At 42.2% G+C, this 22,712-nt stretch overlaps 3 protein-coding genes across 3 annotated transcripts; all 3 read left to right on the top strand.

Moving 5' to 3' along the window:
* The first annotated feature begins 1,599 nt into the window (after positions 1-1,599).
* Positions 1,600-4,084, top strand: LOC112183573. The gene is made up of 5 exons (XM_024321946.1): positions 1,600-1,929; positions 2,041-2,520; positions 2,637-3,017; positions 3,117-3,470; positions 3,824-4,084. Exons 1-5 carry the CDS (start codon positions 1,600-1,602, stop codon positions 4,082-4,084), a joined length of 1,806 nt encoding a protein of 601 aa, XP_024177714.1.
* Positions 4,085-13,932: 9,848 nt separating this feature from the next.
* LOC112190990 (protein ELF4-LIKE 3) lies at positions 13,933-15,835 on the top strand. Its single transcript, XM_024330512.2, has 2 exons — positions 13,933-14,193; positions 15,190-15,835. Exon 2 carries the CDS (start codon positions 15,256-15,258, stop codon positions 15,604-15,606), a length of 351 nt encoding a protein of 116 aa, XP_024186280.1. The 5' UTR covers positions 13,933-14,193; positions 15,190-15,255; the 3' UTR covers positions 15,607-15,835.
* A 4,235-nt stretch (positions 15,836-20,070) lies between these two features.
* LOC112189469 (40S ribosomal protein S3-3) lies at positions 20,071-22,555 on the top strand. Its single transcript, XM_024328809.2, has 5 exons — positions 20,071-20,216; positions 20,295-20,614; positions 21,739-21,793; positions 21,888-22,019; positions 22,135-22,555. Exons 1-5 carry the CDS (start codon positions 20,187-20,189, stop codon positions 22,339-22,341), a joined length of 744 nt encoding a protein of 247 aa, XP_024184577.1. The 5' UTR covers positions 20,071-20,186; the 3' UTR covers positions 22,342-22,555.
* Positions 22,556-22,712: the final 157 nt, after the last annotated feature.

Below are 22,712 nucleotides of genomic sequence, written 5' to 3'. Positions count from 1 at the left end.
TAAGACGAGTTGATGGCTACAACCATTAGGCACGCTCAAGCCGAATTCGAAACATATGGGGATAACTTCAGACCAGAGCTAAGGGTTTCCAGCCTAGCCCCGGTGGTCAAGGATGAGCCACGAAAGAGGGAGTGGGGCCATAATCAGGATCGATCACCCCATACCTCGAGCAAGAGAAGCAAAGAGTCCTCATTCAGGTCTAGCGGTTACGTGACCACTCAGCCTCGCTTGGAAGAAAGAACACAGCAAGCCCCACGAACACCGCCACCTCCCTGGTATGAGGTGTTTACTATCCTCAACGCTTTGTATGAAACTATATGGAACGAGAACAAGGATGAGATACCTGGACCACCACCGAGAAAGTTCCCGAAGAGTAAACTTACCCAGCAGGATACCGGAAGGTTCTGTACATATCACGAGGATACCGGGCACAATACCAACCTCTGCGTGGCTTTAAAAAATACGATCGAGTCGCTTATTCAGAGGGGCAGGCTTCATCGGTACTTGCCTGCTAAAGAAATATGAGCTATAGACGTGTATGGTCAGATCTTCACGATCCATGGTGGGGGCCCAAAGGAGTTACCTTCCCAGATGGAGAAGAGTAATTCCAGTTTCGGGCACCCGAAAGTTTTCAATTTCCACAAAGCCCCGCAGCAGGACAGTGACACTGGGTGGAAGTCGGTAACTTTCTTGCAGGAAGAAGAGGCTGACCTCAGAATGCCTCATGATGATCCCCTTCCTGATCACGCTCCAAATGGACCACTATATAGTCTCCCGGGTACTTGTGGATACCGGAGCCTCCATTAGTGTACTGTTCCAAGATGCGTACAAAGCCCTAAACATGGGACGGGCGAAACTGTCATAGGATAATGAGCCCCTCATCAGCTTTTCAGGAGATATAGTCTATCCACTGGGATCAGATTACTTATCGATCACAGTGGGAGAGAGTCCAAATTGTTCAACCATCAAAACAGAGTTCATTGTAGTTGATTGTGCCTCATCCTATAATGCTATCCTGGATCGATCGGCACTCTGGTGTCTGAAAACTTTCATTGTAGGTCACATGCTCATGATGAAGGTTCCAACCTCAGTTGGAATCGCAACCATTCGGGGTGATTAGGCTGCGGCGAGGCAGTGCTATTCTTTAACGGTATCTCGGGGCAAGGGAAAGTCAGAAATGTTGCCTGTGGCCACCGATCCTCTCACAGACAGGTACGAGGATCCCAGGGATGATACTAACTCTGACGAAGAACGACCCAGTGTAGTGGAAGATGTCAAAGAAGTCGTTTTATCTGAGCAATTCCCAGACAGAATCGTCAAGATAGGTACCAAGTTGGCTCCGGCTATCAGGGAAGACCTAATCTCGTTCCTCCGCTCTAACGCATCTGCTTTCGCTTGGTCATACGAGGACATGCCCGGTATACTAACCGACATAGCCAGGCACAACCTTAGCATCATTCCTTTCTCGGCACCAGTGAGACAGAAGCGCAGAGCCTTTACACATGATAAGTACCGGGCTATTTAGGTTGAAGTAAAGAAGTTGATGGCCATCAACTTTGTCAGGGAAGTGACGTACCCCGGTGGTTAGCCAATGTGGTCATGGTACCAAAGAAATCTCTGGGATCATGGTGCTTGTGTGTAGACTACACAAATCTCAACCGAGCATGCCCTAAGGATAGCTTCCCGCTCCCACGAATTGACCAACTAATCGACTCCACCGCTGGGTACTGGTTACTTAATTTCATGGATGTGTTCAGTGGGTATAACCAAATTCAAATGAACCCGGCAGATGAGGAGCACAACGCTTTCACTACAGACAAAGGTCTTTATTGTTACCAGGTCATGCCCTTCAGATTGAAGAATGCAGGTGCCACTTATCAACGACTTGTCAACTCCATGTTCGTAGAGGTCATCGGTACTATCATGGAGGTATACGTGGACGATATGCTGGTCAAAAGCTTAATCTCCGAGGACCACATAACCAACTTATCAATTGTCTTTGCTATCATATTACGCAACGGTATGCGGCTTAACCCATAGAAGTGCATTTTCGGGGTTGAAGTAGGGAAGTTCCTCGGATACATCATTAGCCACAAGGGAATTGAGCCAGAGAAGGTGCAGGCTATATTAGACATGATATCCCCAACCTACAGGAATGAGGTCCAATCCCTTACAGGTAAGGTAGCCGCTCTATCAAGATTCATCTCCAGATTAACGGACAAGTGCACTCCTTTCTTCAAGCTGCTGAAAACCCAACATGTCGAGGTAATAGCCCGGACCACTGAGCACGAAGCTGTGTTTCTCTACCTAAAAGCGTACTTGGCAGAGGTACCTCTACTTTACAAACCTGTTCCAGGAGAAATGCTTTACATATATCTTGAGGCATCTTCAATAGCCGTGAGCTCCGCTCTGATAAGGAAGTATTCTGATTGCGAGTACTCAGTGTACTACTCTGGAAAAGGTTACACTGGTGCAGAATCCAGGTACCCGGACATTGAAAAGATAACATTGGCCCTCCTGGTATCGGCTTGGAACTAAGACACTACTTCCGGGCACACTCGATCACTGTTTTCACTAATCACCCATTGAGGCAGGTTTTACCGAAACCAGAGACATCGGGAAGATTAATTAAATAGGCCATCGAATTGGGGGAGCTCAACATCAAGTACCAACCCCGGACAGCTATTAAGGGCCAAGCAGCAGCAAATTTTATTTCTGAATCTATTCCCTCTCATAATCCAACCCCGAGATCACCTAAACTGCCAGCCCCGGACCCACCCCCACCAAGCACTTGGCGATTGTATGTTGATGGCGCATCTAACAAAAAGACAAGTGGCGCCGGTATCTTGCTAATCAGTCCAGACGATCAAGTCTACGAGTACGCCCTCAAGTTTGCCTTTAAGGCATCCAACAATACCGCAGAGTACGAGACACTCATAGCAGGTCTACAAATCGCCTGGGAACTAGGCATCCAGCACCTTCATATCTTCAGCGATTCCCAGTTAGTTGTGAACCAGGTCAGCGGCAACTTTGAAGCAAAAGATCTCCACATGTCCTCTTACCAGGCCCTAGCCCGAGCACTGGTTCAGAGATTTGCCTAGTACATCATCACTCAGATACCCAGAGCAAAAAATGACAAAGCAGACGCCCTTGCTAGGATTGCAGCAACTTCTCCGAGTCCTACCTACGGGGCAACCAAGGTTGAAATACTAGAAAGGCCGAGCACTTGTAAGACGATGTCAGAAATATTCACGGTGGACCACATTGCCTCCTTGATGGATCCAATTTTGAAATACATGGTGGACGGTCTGACCCCGGACGATAAAGTTGAGGCCCAACGACTCCAATTAAGGTCAGCTCGATACACGATCATGAATGGAAAGTTATACAGCAGAAGTCATTGCTTCCCCAACCTCAAGTGTGTGACACCAGAGGACGGTCACAAAATAATGAAGGACATACACGCTGGCGTATGCAGTAACCACGCAGGGGCCCGGTCTCTTGCACATAAGACCCTAAAGGCAGGATACTTCTGGCCAACCATGTCGGCCCTAGCTCAAACAATATCGAGTTCTTGCCACAAGTGCTAAATGTATGCAAACATCCCAAGGGCACCGCCCATTACCCTCTCCATACTCCTTGCACCTTGGCCATTCTACCAATGGGGCCTGGACCTGATCGGTAAGCTTCCCACAGCAGTGGGACAATTCAAATACGCCATTGTAGACGTCGACTACCAAACAAAGTGGGTAGAAGCAGAACCTCTTGTCGCTATCACCATAGAGAAAATGAAAAACTTCCTGTGGAAAAACATTTACTGTAGGTTTGGAGTCCCGAACACAATAGTCACGGAAAATGGCACCCGTTTGACAATGATGAACTAAGGGCTTACACCGAGAACCTGGGCACTAGAATACTCTATGCATCCCCGGCTCACCCCCAGACCAACGGTCAAGTCGAGGATGTCAACAAGATAATAAAAAAGATACTGAAGAAGAAGCTCGATAAAGCCAAGGGTCTTTGGGTTGCTAAACTCCCAAAGGTGTTGTGGGCTATCAGGACCACGGCGACGGAGGCCACCTAAGAGACCCCTTTCTGCATGCCTTTTGGGTCTGAGGCGGTTCTCCCCATTGAAACGCAAATCCAGAGTCCCAGGATCGAGTACTTCGACGCGGGTGCCAACTTGGAGGGCCTATAGCTCGATGCTGATTTGCTTGAGGAGCGAAGGGATGTGGCGCACATGCAAACAAAAGGAGGATAACTCATTATTATGATGCCAAGGTACAATCCTGGACACTGAAGTTGGGTAACTAGGTCATGAAACAGGTTTACCCAGAGTCTTGGGGACTGGATCCCTCTTGGACAGGCCCTTACGAGATCGTCGAGGAGGTAGGCCCCGCGACCTTTTACATCCGGGACATGGACGGGGTCGTTTCACGACATCCATGGAATACATAGCAACTCCAGTACTATTACAAGTAGCTCCCGGAGCATCTTACCCTAGCTTTTGATCATCCAGCTATGGCAAGCTACCCATCGAGTACTCATTTTGTAAGCCACTAGCATTTCTTTGAATGGAAAAATGGATTGTTCAGACCATTGCTTACATTTGGCCTTAGTAACCGGACGTACCAGACAACCAAGCCATATTGTTAGTTACTTTATTCCTGTAATGAGTAACTTAAACATACACGCTTGTAAGACGCAAAATACAAGCAATTTTAATCCCTTTAAACATTTCCATTCAAAAAAAAAAAAAAAAACATAATTTAATTTAGACAATGAAAGCAACCCCGTACTTAGAGGCAAAATGAATTTAATTAAGGCCCAAACCTAATACTGGCTCGAAGCCATTGTTCAAAAAATGGGTACAACAAAAGAAGGCCCCGGAAGGCAAACTTCCAAACTATCACCACCAGTTGCCCCTTCAGGTCTCGCACTCTGGCTTCCCTATCCCTTATGCTTGGCCTTTTGCTCTTTCTTCTTTTCCAGCAGATCCCGCCTGAATTTGGCTTCGTCCATGTACCCGGCCGCCACCCACTCCCTGTACTTGGTAAGCACGGCCTTATCTTGAGCGGCAAGAAGCATATCGACAAGCTCTTGGGAGCCTTTGAATTCGGCAATGGCCTCCTGCTTCTCGATAGGAAGGCACTCTTCCAGATGCTCTGTTCTCACCTTCCAGGACGTGGCAGACTCCGCAGCTTCTTTCTCGGAGTCCCGGGCACTCCTCACCTCATCCTTCAACCCAAACATTTCATCTTCGAGCTTCGCGATCCTTTTCTTCACTGCCTCTAGCTCGGTCACCATGGGAGTCAAGGACTCCACCTTCCCCTTCAAGGAGTCCCGCTCCTCTTCGAGCTCCACGATCCTTTTCTTCGCTGCCTCCAGCTCGGTCACCATGGGAGTCAAGGACTCCACCTTCCCCTTCAAGGAGTCCCGCTCCTCTTCGAGCTCCGCGGTCCTTTTCTTCACTGCCACTAGCTCGGTCACCATGGGAGTCAAGGACTCCACCTTCCCCTTCTCCAGCTTCGCTTTCTCCCCATGAAGATACTTCACTTGCCCGGAGAGACTGCTAACCTCTTCCTTCAAGTGAGTATCTTCCTCACTCGCGTTAATCGCATACACGTTGAATAATGCCTGTAGCACCATGTTAGTACACACATATAGTGCTGACAGTAGGCAAGTAATTTAAAAACATAGAAAGTCCAGTACCCGCATCATTGATTCCCCGGCCATGCGCCGATTCTCTTGGGGAGTGTTGTCCTTCGCCCGTACCCGGTCTAGGTCTATGTCCTTCAGGTCGACCAGCATAGACCGCACGAACTTCTCATCAGCAACCCCGTACTCACTCAGCAGTTGTTTTATGGGCTTCTTGGGGACTAACGAGATGGCCGAAGATAGCATCCCAAGTGAGGGAGACAACTCTGGTCCTGGATGACTTTTCTTCTTCCTCTTGGGTACCATCCCTGTCACATCTTGATTGGTGCAGGTGACCTCATGCTTCTCCCCACTCCGATGGCGATGCCTATGTGACTTATTCCAGCCTGGAAGCAGGACATCCTCGCTTCCACTTGACCCAGCAGAGCGAGAAGAGACAGAGCCAGATACCGGCGCCTTTTCTCTCCAAGGATCAGCAATCGTAACCACGTCCCGGGCAGTAGGCTGCTCGCTTAGGGTGATGGGGGCGTCAGGGTCAGGGTTACCGTACCCTTCATCAGGCATCTCGAGAAGAAATTCTTCAATCGAGCGACTCATAGCCTTCGACCCCAGGTCAACATCAATGTGAAACGCGTCCTCTCCTTGGCTCATGAGCATGTCCATCAACTTGTGGTCATTCATCCTGTCTTCTTCCTTACCTTTCCGGGGTTTCCTCTGCGGCACTTTCACTGCAAACAGTACGGAAAGTCAATATTCAACTACAAAAAAAAAACAAAAACAAACAAACAAACAAACACAACTATATATTTGCAGAAAACCAGCCTCACCGGGGATTCTCCCTAGGCCTGGCCTATCTAGTATGGAGTACCGAATGAACCTATAGGAGCTTTTTTCCTCTTTGCTCCATACATCGTATAGTCGGGCTATCCGTTTTCTTTCTACCTCGGACAATGAGTAAGACTGGTCCTCGATGGCCTGAAACGTTCCTGTTAAATTCCATTTCTTATTCCTAATCTGCCAATGTCCTCCAGCAAGAAACACTTTATTTCTCCACCTCTTGCTTCGAGAGGTGGGCATATCGGTAACTAGGGGCTCGTAGTCCCGAGCAGCGAACGTCACGGTACCTTGACAAGATTGTTTCCTCGAATATAGGACCGATACACAGCTCGGAACTCGTTAACGGTGGGCCACCCTTGTTGGCACAAGTCCCACATGGCCATCATACTCAAAATTTGCCGCCAAGCATTCAGAGTCAACTACCCCGGTGACAGGTTCAGTATCCGCAGGAGATATTGTAGGCACCGGGGGCAGCAGTAGTGATAGCCCTTGGTGGAGTTGGTTCTCATGTAGCGCCACCCATCCCGGAGGAGGATTCGCAGCCATCTCCCCAGCCTTTAGAGGCCTAAGTGCTACCTCGTCCGGTATTCCTCACTTCAATCTCATCGTGATGATCTCCTTCATGGTCATACTTCTTCCGGACTCGTCGCACACAGTCCCGTCTACCAGCGTATACCTAGGTTTAGGTATGCCCTCGGGAATAGCCACCGTGACTACTTGTGCCTCCGCAGAGTCATCCTCGCTCTCACCTCCATCGGTACCCTCGCTACTCTCCGAGAACACCCCAGTCGAGGATCTGGTATTCTTCGCTAATTCCACACGGGTACTACTTCGAGCCAGGTACCGGTCAATATCCGCTTCCGCTTCCGCTTGTCTCGCGGAAGACTGATATGACGATCCCGCATCCCCAGCCTTGGTTCCTGATTCCATCCTAGAACTATGTCAACCTGGGCCTCAAATTCGCTATATGGAATTAGAAACACAAGGGTTAGCCTGAGTCTAGATCTACGACTTAGTTGAAGTACGGATCACTCCCCACTTCCAAAACCCAGAAAATCAAACAAAACCCAGAAACACTAACCATACCTAGAAAACTATAGAAAAGTAAAATCCTAGAAAAACCCAGCGTTTCCTTCAGGCACCTCCTACAAAAACCCACACCAGCATTGTTCCTATTCCTATTCCTATTCCTTTTCATTACACAAACCCAGCCAGAGGTAAACCAAAAACCAGAAAACATCCATACCAGAAAAAGCGAGGAAACAAGCAATCAAATCCCACAACTAGAGGCAACGAGGATTCTTACCTTTTTTTTCAACAGTCGATCGATCGCCCACTCTAGAAATACAGGCACTTCTCCCCTTGATTTTTCCCCTCCTCACTGCAAATCGGCAGAGTTTTCTGACAGTTTCTGCGAAAAGTGAAGGGAAACAGTCGGTTCCCTCTTAAATTCAATCTCCAAGAAATCACATCCGTTGAAGACAAAAGGCCTTCAACTGTAGGATCACTACACGTGTCCCATGCATCTCTCCACGCCTCGAAACCGTCAGTAAATGGGACGGGCATTTATTACACCACCACTCTTTAAGCCCTATGTGGCTGACATGCACGAACAACCCTACCGGAGACCAAGGGCCCAAGGTCAGGTATACCTTATCGGGTAGAAGACATCACGATCTCAACCCCATCGGGTACCAGAGGCTCATGCCCTCCTTCGACCCCATCGGGTACCTGAGGCTCATGCCCTCCTTCATCCCATCGGGTACCGGAGGTTATCTCCAACCCTACAGGGTTAAATTGGGAGCACTGTAGATTAGCTACCTGCACTATAACCCGCTTAAGACATCCCTTGCATGCGCACTTGGGGGACTCCTTACAGGCACATATGTGCCAAACCTTGTGACAAAAAAAAAAATTAAGTCCCCACCCAAGAAACATCTTGAACGGGAACTTGGGGGACTTGTGCATACTAGTTGGTAGTTCACTAGATTTGGCACCATTAGCTGGAGTCCGTAGTAAGACCCGGGTACCAGGCCACGGGCCAGGTTCACATCCCACCATGGTGGTTCGCATCTGGGACGACACCCTGGGCACAAAAGGGTCCGGACCTGATCAGCACAGTCCACCTAAATACACGCCAGAAGGCTGATATAGCTACAAAGGGACAATATGGGTCCCAAATCGAAGATGGGATAAACTCCCTTCCCATGCTCGAGTATTAAGACATCAGCACAACCACCTTTTACGGGTAATAACTCCTTGACCCACTATTCATATAATTCCTTTATATATTAGTATCTTACTCAGGCATTGGAGAGGCGTAAACCGTCCGGTACGGTTTACCCCTCTAATGCTGTGTTCTTGGTACAGGGTTTAGGAGTTTGATCGATACCCCAGGTGGTATAGCATTTTGTGTGAGGTACTCGGGGAAAGTCACCAGAAACACCCAAATTTATAAAAACTCATCATTTCTAAACAAACCCAGATGACCCTTCAAAAAAAAAAAAAAAAAAAAAACCCAGATGAACAAACCTGATCAATAACCCAACACAACACCAAAAACCAAAACTTGAACACCACTGAGAAAAAAAAAAAATATCAGACCGTCAAATTCAACAGAGAAAACAGACCTGAAGTGATGGTGAATTGGGTACTTGCTGGATCCGACGAGCTCAATTAAAGCAAGAACATACACAAAGAAATGAAACGTTACAGTTCTCAAATCTAAAGGTGAGAAGGAAGAGGAAGAAGAAGACCCACCTCAGAAAAAAGGAGGAAGATTTAGTGGTTATTGAGTTAACGGGTTCTAGCGGATTTAGCAAGCACGGCTCGTTAATTTGCGAGTTTTTGGCTAGCGGGCTTTTTTCAGCACGGATTAATAAATGGGTGGGTTCGTGCGGGTTTGCTGGTTACCAGTTTAAATGGCAGGCATAGAGCTAACCATTTGAAGTACTAATTCTTTTCAAAAATAACTATACATAAGTAAATCTTCCTACGAAATGTTCACATGTTGAATGCATTTACAATAGTTGGATTTGATTTTAATTGAGTCTCCTGATGTTATGATTACAAAATTTTAAACAGACATGGTACTGATGATAGATGTATAAAATTCATAATCGCATGTAAATTGATCACATAATGCAATTGATAAACTTGTGGTTACCCTTAGAGGCTTCCACCTCAGTTAATCATCTTTTCGTATGAAAAAACAAAATGTAGTTGATAGTCATACTGGGACTATACGGATTAGAAAACAAATGGAACGAACCAAAAACATTCACGTTCGGGAGCGTGCCCACATGATACAGCAATATATTTTCTTAATTTTTTTTTCTTCTGAAATTAAGAATAATGGAAAAAATAAGATATATATTATGTTGAAGCATGATAAGGAGGGTGGGAATTGATATTACTATCTTCTATATGGTACTAATTTTCTTATCAAACTTCATCAATTTAAATATTTACTTCAAAGCGGCGCTCTAGGGTTTGCCGAGCATAGAAGAGATCCGGCGACTCCTACGCGGCTCGGTGGCTCTCTAGCTTGCCTACGGCGCTTACGTGCATCAATGGTGTTTTGGTGGATAGAGTGAGACGTGATTCTCGTCACATTCGTTTCGAGGTTGGGCTGTTCATTGCTGTTATCGGGAAGATCTAGTGATTCCGTGCAAGGCGCAGGTTTGGTCGATCGGTCTAGATCTCAAATTGATGGTTTGGTGAGTCCGGGTCTGAGAGATTCTTAGCCTTGATCTGTGATTTTGGGTTGAAGTTTTTTAGATTGAAGTTGTTCAAGGTTCTGCAAATCGTTGGTGGTTTGGATTTGCAGGTCTGATGCAGTGGTGGATTGGATGGCCGCCGGACCTAATGGTGGTGGAGGCAGCACAGCAGCGGTCTGCGATGTTGCTGCATGGGTGGAAAAGCCAGCCGTCGGAGCTGTGGTCGAACGGGATGCCACCGGAGTCCTTGACGATGGTGGAGGCAAAGGAGCAGCGTGATTCTTCTTCGCTGTTTGCTTGGGTTTGGGCCTAGACTCAAATTTGGGCTGATGGGGCAGAGGAGTCTTCCTACTAAGCAACACTTGGTTTGGGTTTGGGCTTACGGGCTTGGGCTCAGACTAAGTCAATCTGGGCCCTAATGAATTAGGATATTGAGCCTGTGTGAGGTTGAATTAACTTCTATGAGTCTTCTATAACATTTCTAGTATCTTGCTTGTACCATAATTGAGTGATTGGCAAGTGGGAACTAGTTGAATGATTTCTTTTCCGTAGGAGGCGAGGTTTTTTCATTCTTGTATAGGCTCGTTTAAATGTGAGTGTCCTAGAAATTTTAACGATCTGCTCTAGCTTAGATAGTTTAGTTCGGATTTTCTTGCCGAGTTTTGCTTATGTAAGTTATGGTAGACTCTAGCCTATTGGTTGTTGATCTAATGAAATCAACTTCTCTTTCAAAAAAAAAAATGATAAGGAGGGTGGGGTCCACATTGAATGGAAGAATTAAAGTAGGAACAATAATTGTAGGAGACCAAATCAGGAGGTTTGGGAGACTGGTTAGGTTCGGAACCTGACTGCCAGATCTTCCGAACCTCACTTGACACGCGTCTCTGTCTGATTGGCTAAAAACGACTTTGTCCCATGATTTTGCTTTTTTGCTTTCTTTTTTACATTTTTTATTCTTTTTTTGGCTAATAGTCTTTGAATAAAAATTTACTATGATATTTTGTTTTCTCTTATACTAGCAACTGTACCCGTGTTTATAATTTGTACCAAACTTAATAATGTGAGTGCGTAACTAAAGAATGTATTATTACTTATTTGAATACGGAGTTGAATAGTTTTACTTCTAATAAATGTCTTTAATTTTTTTTTTTTTATAGTAGAAGAGGTCATCCATTATGTAGCTCAGCAAGCAGTACAAAAACGATCCCCCCCTATGGGGGCGACAGAAAGAACCGTTCCGTAGAAACTACTACAAAGCCACCTCTAAACAGAGCAAACTAAACTAGTAATCTCCTAGCACACCCACCTTCTAGGATTAAGCCCAAACAAAGAAAAGTAGAAGCCCGAGGAATAAAAATAACGCCTCCAATATAGGGGCTCAACGAGACTCTATTTTCTTTGTGATCTTTCCCACTCAAAGCAAGAAACAAACAAATCCATTATCTTTTAGAACAAAAAGATAAAGGATCAAAATTAAAAGAACAAAAAAAAAGTGCATATTCGTCTGGGCCCAGCTCAGTATCCTCTTTGTCAAAATCCAGGCCCAACCCTTCCACCTAGGGCAAACCCTAAGTGAGAGAGAAGCCCTGCCGCCGCCGCCGCCACTAAACACCACTCGCCGGAGGACGCCGACTACGCTTCCACCACTACCGATAGCAATTGCAACTGGTGTCGACCTTGAGAAAACGACCCAGACAACTCCATCAAATCTAACATTTGGGAAAACCTTCACCACTGTCCTCCAAATTCTGTCACCGGAGATGAAAGCATCTCCTCCACCATACCAGCAAACCCATACCCAAAAGCGATGAGCCCCGGCATCAATACACCTATCAGAACCACCTCCTCGTTAGTCGCCGACCTTATCAACCAAAACAAAGAAAGTTGGAAAACCAACTTTCGATTTTACCTCCACACCGCTGCCACCTGCAAGACCAATACCCGGACCTCCGCCACTCTTCCAGAGGCTCAGCCACCAACCCATCCATCTCGGCCTTACCAAGTTTCCAAGACCACGCCACCTAGCAGCCGGTTCAGAAATCTGATCCGCAACCAGATCATCCCTCCTCACCACCACCAAAAGATCTGGCCCAGCACCACAAATCCCCACACTCTGAGACCGCCCAGAATCCTCTAGATCTCCCGGCCAACAGACCGAGAAATCACGAAAAGACGCCGCCTCATCAAAAACCAAAACCTCACCTCCACCAGTCAACCTAGTAAGGCCAAGAAAGAGTAGGCCGAAACCTAAAAGAATCTCCAAAAAGGAGAAGGCACAGGCGACACCAGCCCCAAGCGAGGAGGCGTTCCCCAGCCCTAGTTCTCTGCTAGGTATTTTCATCGCATACATAACAGTTGTTTATGTCTTTAAAATTATTAGATGGGTAAAAAAGTAGAGCGATTGTTTGAAAAATCCTTAAAAGTTTTATCCAATACAAAGTGCCTGAAATGATGAGTCTATTAGTGAATGTGATAAACTTGTTTCTTTATTGCCTTGATTTCAAAGGAGGCGTGAATGTTGAAGCACACTTTGTTGACTTCTTCTTCTTTTACAAAAGTACTACAAAATATGTAAGTATGTGTTTTACAAGATGAAACTTCTAACATACATTATTTGCCTAGTGATCGTTGTTTTGGCTTAATTGAAAACATGAATTGTAAACTAGTGAAAATAGCTGTGAGATTACTCAATGTTTAGAACAATCTAACTTCATTTACATTTATGAACAAATCATGGTAACATACTTTTTTCATATATTAAGTGATAAGCCACATCTTCACATCTTCAATGCTCGTAATAAAAAATTATTCAAAATCACACTCGTGTATGAATATCATGTAAATTACAAATCATTATTCAAATAGTCTCAAACGTATCATAAAGGTTAAATATTGGAATGTAGTTACATTTCGTATTTCTAAACTAGTCTCATATAATGTTGAAATAAATAAGTGAGGACATCCATGTGACGACGCTTTAAACTCTTGCAATATATAATCATTACAAAAATTTACAATAATAAAGTTTTATTTTTTGTTGCTTCAACAACGCAATGCTCAAAATAAATTTAATCGCACCCTGTGACAGTGTAAAGTGAACTTTCATACACAAGCATCATGAAAATATCTTTTGTTTCCATTGGTGCCACCTCTCCTAATCCATCTTTTCAATCTTGTTGGATCTCTAGTGGAGTGAGGTTTGTGCTCTATTTCTCTTAGTTGATCAACTCCCACATCAATCACACTTTATTTGTCTAATCACAACAACTACACAAGTAGATAGAAGCACAATCACACACACTGGTTGATTCTTAAATTCCAACAGTTCCATCATTAATACCCAAGACCCAATTTGTATGAGCCATAGATCTAGATTTGGATCCACCTCCTTCCTCAATTCATACATAATCATAATTTCATTAACAAATAGAGAAGGAAGTCACTAAGAAAGAGTGATTAAGATTAATGGGGGTCCCCTAATATAATTGGGGAGATGATCATATCTTCATATGAGGAAACACCCAAGCAAATCCCAACTGAAATCTCAAAAACCCACCAAAATAAAATAGGAAATAACAGGTGGGATTTAGATTTTATACCATTAATAATCACTATGAATAAATATTTCAAAAAACAAAAACAAAATCAAAATATTTAGACACACACTGAGAGAGAGAGAGAGGGTCCGAGCGTGACTGTCAAATCTACATATTCTCTTTCCTTCTCTCTTTGCTCTCTCTCTCTCTCTAAAATAAAATTTTCAGAGAGAGGCTTTCTTTCTCTCTTGTGTTGTTGTCTCTGTCTCTTTCTCTTTCTTCTGCTCTCTCTCTCTCTCTCTCTCTCTCTCTCTCTATCTCTGTGTTTTCCGGAGATTCGATTCAATCGCCGATTTCTTGCAACGTTTTTCGGGAAATCGTCGTCTTCCTTCCTTGCTTCAATCTCTGTCTTATTGCAGAATATAATGTTCCGGATTTTCAAGGTACGATATTTATTATTTATTTAATTGTTTGCCTTATGATGAAACCAAAAAATATCTCTCTCTTTCTCAGCTGTGGGTTCTTTTTCTTGTTTTGTTAAGTAATTATGAGGTTATACGTCTGTTCATTTTTTTAGCTGGGTTTCTTAACACATTCACCTCCTCGGTTATGGAAATTCTGTTTTTTTTGTTTCTCAAATGAAAATTTAAGATATTTGGAGATTTTTCTATGGTGTCGGAGGAGTTTGCAGTTCTAAAATACATATATTATATATACACACACATATATATTAATGAGTGTATTCAGTATTGTTTTTCTACTTGTGGAATTTTATTCTTCTGCAAACTGCAAATTTTCCAGTACGGTTAACGTTGGAATTCCCCAATCAGTCCTTGTTTGTGCTACTTTTGAAATTCATGTGAAACCAAGTTTGGAATTATGTAATTTGTTTCCAGAACCCCATTTGATAAAAGTTAATTTCCATTATCTACAATAAATTTCTGTTTTTTTTTTTTTTCCTTAGGTTGCTTGTAAAGATTAATAATGCTGTCTTTGCAGTAGTACTCTCATGGCCTCATCTTCTCTGCATCATTGACTGGCTTCTTTTTTTTTTTTTTTGGGGGTCTATGAGATTCTTCTTTGGGAACTCTGAGCTTTAGGTGGGTATTTCTTAGTACATTAAAAAAGGTTCCTTTTTATGGAAATGGGATCTGCTTTTTCCCCATCTCATCATAAATAACAACAACAAAGATAATAAAAATAATAAAATTTTTACTATCATTAAACTGCTGGTCCTGTCAAAAACAAGAACCATGGAGATCATGATTTCTACTGCAGAGCTTGTCTCATGTACACACCAAAATGCCTTGAACAATTCCTGCCCTCCTTCATGGTGTTTTTGTTTTGTTTTCTGGGTTTCTTTTGGTGAGTGGAAGAAGGAAGAGTGACGTCTTTATATTTTTATTGAATAAAAGAATGCGTCTTTTTTTATGATGCAGGACTGGTTGTGGTTCTGATTTGGTGGTGTACAAATTCTAACCCAGAAAGAGATTCAAACACTGAAAATGGAAGGAGACACATTTTCTGGGCTAGTTGGCAATGGCACCCAAATTGATGGCAAAGTGTTGCAGACATTTCAGAAGAGCTTTGTTCAAGTCCAGGATATCTTGGACCAGAACAGGTTGCTCATAAATGAGATAAACCAAAACCATGAGTCTAAGATCCCTGACAACCTGAGCAGAAATGTGGGTCTGATCAGAGAGCTCAACGACAATATCAGGAGGGTGGTAGACCTCTATGCTGATCTCTCAAGCTCCTTCACCAAATCCATGGAGACTTCATCTGAGGGAGACTCCAGCGGTGGTGCTTTGAAATCAGATGGTAAAGCTGGGCACAAGAGGAATAGGCCTTCATAGAACGATAATTGTCTTGTTAATTCTTTTTCATGGCCGGGAAGAAATTAAATAGATGATTAATTAGATTCTGTAACTTCTTCTTTCCTACTGTTTCTGTGAACTACTGTACGTCACCTAGATCTTTCTTCACTCACTTCTTGGACAATAATTGCCTCCTCCATGTCATTGTAAGTCCTGTAACTCTTGGATCTAATTGAAGAGAAAAGTTGCTAGTGTTTGTGTCATGAAATATCTCTCTTTTGGGTTTCTTTTTTCTTTTTTCCAATTTGTCAAAAAGCATATGATTTTGCTTGGGGAATTTTGAAGAGAGTTAAATTATTATTCCTTATTCCAAAGATAATGAAAAGGAAAGAGTACAGCTTTTATTTAACCTTTTCTGCTTGTCATCCAAGACTAAAAAAGTCTGGTGTGTGTCTATACATGAATCTCCTTTTTCATTAAGGATCAACATTGGCTTTTGATGCTGAAAAACCCTTTATATTCTTTCCCTTTCTCAATCAGCTTCTTGCATTAAATCAAGTCTCTTCTTTCTGGAGCCTAAGCTGAGAACTGAAGTGGTGAAGTGAACAGGTGGGAGCAGACTGTGTCCACAGTAAATCTACCATGAATCCAAAGCTTGGCTCCTTTTTCACACACTTGGTTTTTGGAATCAGATTTTTTGCTTTGGCTTGTTGCTTGTGATTTTGTTTCTGTGAAGATGCTCTGAAATAATTGGGAAGAAAGCAGCTTTTTAGATATATAATCTTTATGGTTCCCAATCACACACCACCACAAGAACAGAATCTCAGATAAGGAGATGATGGGCTTTTTTGACCCATTTTTCATTTGTTTATTTTGGTTGTAATGTAACACCAATGAGGGTCCTTTTGATAGTAGAAAATTAAAGTATTCTATAGGTAGTTTAAAACAAAGCACTGCGTTCCCAGAGACACACAGATATGTCTAAACAGTGACCACCCCAACAACATGACAAAGAGGACCCCAGGGTTCTCTCTTTTGGCCATGTAAACTCAACTTCTCCATGCTTTTGATGCTGAGGCTTATCCCTTTTCTTCATGTATTAGATAAAAAAATCCAACGTGACACCTCCATGTGTTATTAGAAAATTAAATCCTAAATTTTATGACATAAAATTTAACAAATTTTTTATTGATGCATATCATCCTTAAGAGTCTCTGTTAATCTCCGTTCGATTCAACTTTTTAGCTAGTTTGATTTACGCCCTTTAAGCAATAAATGACCCCTTTATGAATACCTTCAAGTTGTGATGATTCGTTTGCATGATCTCTCGCTCTCATTCTCTGATTGAGTATGTGTCTTTGTTGATGGACCCATCTATGTTATGTTGCAAACCTAATTTCCTGATCTTGGGATAGATAGAGGGACCCAAACACGAGTGATTGCTGGGAAATGGTTTGAATATTCGTTGAGACTTTGAGAGAGTGATGATGCCATTGCTATCCAATACTACTACGATTCCCGTTTATAATTTGGACCAGTGTGTAATGTAGGGTTTCATATATACTGGCTTGAATGCAAGCCAGTACTACTCGACTGTGATTTGCTCGTGGCCAGATGGCTTTATATAGGCCTCGTCTGGGTGTGTGTGTACTACGGAACTGGAAAAAGTAGATTCAAAGTGATCATGCGCTCACCTGGTTGCAGATTTGCAATCACCAGTTCGGCAGAGAGGTGTAAAGTGGGATTGTACTCGCTAACTAGTAACACAAATTAGGTCTAATTGTTCTTCATTGCACAATAAATTTTGAGGGTGTTAGTGTCATACGCAAATTGCACTTATCGTTTGTTGTTTTCGAAAGCAATTATCCCTACTCAAATTTATCTTATTTAATACATAGCGCATAAATGTGCAAATAAAGTAAATTAAATTAAAAAAAAAAAAAAAAACTTATTGAGTGCCTAACGTTTTTGACAACAAATTCATGTGGATTACTCTTATTAATTGATACCATATAAGATCTACATTATATCTATTTGACAACATTTAGCAGGAAGAAATGTGAGTTTTATCTTAAAATAACCGGTTTTTTTTTGTTTTGTTTGAGAAGTGAAAAGAAATTACAACTTGAAACACTTATGACAACCAGAACTAAAGTTATCAAAATTAGAAGTTGTAAGCGCGGAGAGAGGGAGCTTCCCTTTCCACGTGGAAGAGTTCTTCAGTGTATGATCATAATTCGCAATCGTATCCGCTACAAAATTTGCTTCACAGAAGGCATAGCAGAAGACAATGTGGTCAAAGCTACTAGCCAAGCAAGCTCTAAAATGACCGGTTAGAGCAACTCCAACAGTTTCCTCATATTTTGATTTTTCTCTATTTTAGGGAAAAATGAGCATCTTTTACTCCAACAGATTCTCTAAAACTATCCTTATTTTAGAGATAAAGAGGAAAGAGAAAACCAAATTCCCTAAATTTACAGCAATCTCTAAAATTTAAGGAAGAATTATGGAGATTTTAGAGATTGCTGTAAAATAAGGAATCTGTTGGAGTTGGAGAATAAAAAAATGCTAAAGTTTTAACTTTTGCTTCCCTATAATACAGAAATGATAGGGAAGCTGTTGGAGTTGCTCTTACTGTTAGAAGGAAACCACTAACTTGCATTAATTGTGCTGACCCATTTCTTTTGAGATAATGAGACTTTCTCTTCCCACCTTATTGGTTCGCATCAAATTTTCACACCACGATGCACTAACGTGTTCATGCTCGTACTTTCCTTGTTTAGTGCTTACCTCTAATTTATCCAAATTCATCGTTAAACAATTCATTTTTCAAAAACCATTAATAGATTGTGGGCACATTATCATATAAGACATTCCAAACTAAATATCTATTACAGATAAGCATGATATCATCTATCCCGTGTCATATCAAGGATATTGTAATTATGACAAGATGAGCTTATGCGATCTTAATATCAACCCAACCGATTCTCCACCAGTAAGAAGACATTTAGACCAAATTTGGGCGTTTATAATATCACATCCCCTCCCTTCAAAAAAAAATATCACATCCCCTTCTAATTAAAAACTCAACATAATACCTCTCTCAACTAATCACAGATTTAGTATGCTAATGACAGCAAACCCATGAAAACAACACCAATAAAGATCGAACATCGTCCTTGTGATCAAAATCAGTCACAATCTTTGATCACACCGCTGGCCAACAATGCAGGGCTCCTAATTAACAAACTAATCCAGGCTTTAGTCCAGTGGATCAAATTAAATAAATCACACACTACCTACTAAGACCATGATCCCATTTAATTAATACAGTGCTTAATTTAGTTTAAGTGGCTAATCAAATCATTAAGGGCAAGAACAAGATCAGATAGATAATTGGTCCCTAAAACCAGGCCAGACAAATTATACATATTGCTTAGATCATGTGCAGTAGGGAATCTACCTTCTTTTGCCCCATTCTTGTGTACCTTAAATTTCAAGCAAACAGGTTGGAAAGGTTGTCATGTCTAGTTTTGGTCCCTTTTATATTTAGAGACTATAAACCTGATTCTATAGGCTTCTGTACTATTTATTAATTGTACCCAATTAGGTTATCAGACTATAATAATTCACGCCCATACCTATTGTGCCATTGCACACCACCAATGATGATGATCACAATCCACTTTTCATACAAAAGAAAGTGATTCTGTGTGTTGGAGCATTGTGCCTGGCTCTCAAAAAGTGTGTGAGACCCAATTTTTATGGGGAGTTTCACATCCTTTGTGTGATGATCCAAATTATGGGATGTTTGGCCTTTAGGGTGGGTAACTTCTATAGCGGGCTAAGTAAGATGTATCTCTGTTTTCATTATGTTTGCTAACTTTCAAGAGATGGTTTATGTACGCAGAAAATTTAAAAATGATACAAAGAAGTTAAATAAATTGTTTGTCTAAATTAAACAAGCAAAACATGCTAGTGTGCGAGTTTCTTTGTTTCGCTAATAAATTTGTATGCATTGAAACTTCCGTGCACTAAATGCTTCATCTAAACAATGTCAACATTTAGGCGAAGATGTATAAAAGGTTTCTCTTTTGTGAATTTGATTATCAAACAATGTGCTGTCTTAAAGTAGCCTATGGCTCCTTTCAAAAAAAAGAAAAGAAATGGTAGCCTATGGCTTTTGTAAGAACTAAGAACATGCATGAAATGGCTTGGGCCCAACTTAACTGACGTGGATTCAAAGAGTAAACCACAACCCATTACAATCCAATCGAAGCCCATAACCTATATACTTTCTGATATTCATAACAGCATGGATAAATACATGTGGTTTTGCTCCCTATACCAAGCAAATCCCTAGGCCCAAAACAAAAAACCTAACTAACCTTGAGGCCCAAAACCGAAATAAAAAGACAAACCAGAACCAATCTCATCCGTCCACCAAACCGATCCTCAGCGCATCACAACCGTCAAATCATCTCCAGCTATACTTATAAACCCTAGCTATATATCGTCAAATCCCAAACGAGGTGCTACCAAAGCAAAGCTAGGGTTTGCAGAGCTCCCGCCACCACATTTTCAGATCTCGTATCTGCAGCTTCGCAATCTCGAAAATGGCGACCCAGATGAGCAAGAAGCGAAAGGTAAGTGGTATTCCTTCCTCCACAGTGAGAAAAATCGATCCAAAAGTTTTCATCTGAATTGTTTCTCTTTGTTCTCAGTTCGTCGCAGACGGTGTTTTCTTCGCCGAGCTCAACGAGCTTCTGATGAGGGAGCTCGCCGAGGACGGCTACTCCGGCGCTGAGGTTAGGGTTACGCCGATGCGCACTGAGATCATAATCAGGGCGACTCGGACTCAAAACGTGCTCGGAGAGAAGGGAAGGAGGATTAGGGAGCTGACCTCAGTTGTGCAGAAGAGGTTCAAGTTCCCGGAGAAAGGTGTGGAGCTTTATGCTGAGAAGGTAGCCAACAGAGGGCTCTGCTCTACTGCCCAGGCTGAGTCTCTTCGCTACAAGCTTCTCGGAGGCCTACCGGTTCGCAGGTATATGATTCAATTAATAATACTTTGATTTATGGTTGAAGCTTTCGATTTGATAGCAATCTAGGCAGAATGGTTTCGATAATATGACATGTTTGTGCTGTTGAGAGGGATTGGGAATTGATATTGTTTTCGATTGTTAGTATCTGATAAGGGGCTGTATGGATGATTTGGGGGTATTTGTTAAGATGTGGTTTTGTGTCATCTACAAAGCAGATTGGTGTTTTGCTACCAACTCTGTGTCGGAAGTTGACGAAATTAGATTCAGATCGTAATTGATTTTGAACCTCCATGCCATTATCGTCGTGAGATGTCTTTGTTTTCATGAAGTGGTGGGGAGGGCACACATTTAAGTATTAGCTATTTCTTTTGGTTATGCAAGGTTGTAGGATACTAGTTGGTTTTGTTGTGAAGTTTGTTGCTGTGCCACAGAGTGAGATTTTTACAAAGTACTCTGCTATCGTGGAACTAGGGTTAGTTTACGATGAGTTCAACAACTTGATGTTGACTCAGAATGGTGAAGAAATTTTATTTGGGTTTATTTGGTATATGTGCTGAGGTGAGTTTTCATGTATTTGTGAGTCATCTACAAAGCAGATTGGTCCTTTTCTACCAGTTTTGTGTCAGAAGATGATGAAATTGATTGACATCCTCCTTGACTTTTTTTCCTTATGAAATAGTCGTGTTTTCATGTAGTTACCTCTGGGAGGGTACTTAGTTAAATATGGGCTCAGCATTTTGCCAAGTAACTCAGAATTCAGAAAATTTTAACTGTTGAAACTGATTAGGGCATCAATTTTCGTTTATGATTGGGTGTATTTTATGTCATCTACAAAGCAAATTGGTTTTTTCCTATCAACTTTGTGTCGGAAGATGACGACAGTGATTGGCATCTTCCAAGCTGTAATCTTTGTGAGACTTTATCGTTTTCATGCAGTAACCGTCGGGAGGGTACATGCTTTAAAATGACATTAAATTATTTATAATTGTTTTTGAATTGAATGGGGAGATGTCTACCTTTGTTCCATATAGTTTGTGGATTGGGTTTGAATACTTTTCTAAATAATGCCGTGTTACCTGCTGACTGTATGTTTAGTAACTTACATACCACTGTCTGCTCCTTTCAGGGCCTGCTATGGTGTTTTGAGATTTGTCATGGAAAGTGGTGCAAAGGGTTGTGAGGTGGGTTTGAATCTAATTGTACAATTTTTTTTTTAATTTGGTTTTGAATGCAAGTGGAATACTAACATATGACCTCTAATTGGTACAATAACAGGTGATTGTTAGTGGAAAGCTGAGGGCACAGAGAGCCAAGTCCATGAAGTTCAAGGACGGATACATGATTTCTTCTGGTCAGCCAGTCAATGAGTACATTGACGCAGCTGTGAGACATGTTCTCCTGAGACAGGTTTGCTCCCATCTTCTGGTTTTCATTTCCATAACCATCCGTGGGTTCATTTCCTATCTGCAATTGACTTACTGTTATGCCATTGTCTGATAACATTTTGCGTGTTTTTATGCAGGGTGTTCTTGGTATTAAGGTCAAGATCATGCTCGACTGGGATCCCAAGGGAAAGCAAGGACCCATGACTCCTCTACCGGATCTTGTTACAATCCACCAACCAAAGGATGATGAGTTTGTCAGGCGGGCACCAGAAATTGAAGCAGCACCTATTTTGGCCCCAACTGATATTGAGGTCCCAGCCATCCCAGCCCTCCCAGTGGCTTAAGACATGTGCTGAGTTTCTCAAGTTTATAACTTTAGCTTCAGGCTCTTATATTTTTGATCAAAAGTTTAGCCTCAGACTTCGATGTTCTAGTTTTATTGTTTCCTTTGGCAAATTTTGTGTACTGAAAAGAAGGGGCGGATTGTTTATCTTGAATTGTTTCATACTTGATACTTTATTTAATATTTTCTTAATTTTAAGGATTTTTATGAATTTTCATTTGTTCGCTATCATTATGATCATGGTTGTTAAAATAAGCTGTGGTTATTTCCTTGTCCTTGAAAGGAATGATTAAATCAAATCGGTTAACCCTGTATTTATAAGCATTCTGCAATATGTTATTGACAGTTGAAATAACATTGCAAAGATGATGT

The sequence above is a fragment of the Rosa chinensis genome, chromosome 2 (assembly GCF_002994745.2).
Source record: "Rosa chinensis cultivar Old Blush chromosome 2, RchiOBHm-V2, whole genome shotgun sequence".
In the NCBI taxonomy this organism is placed as follows: Eukaryota; Viridiplantae; Streptophyta; class Magnoliopsida; order Rosales; family Rosaceae; genus Rosa; species Rosa chinensis.
The sequence above is the reverse complement of the archived record's forward strand: the minus strand, read 5'-3'. Positions and strand labels throughout refer to the sequence as shown.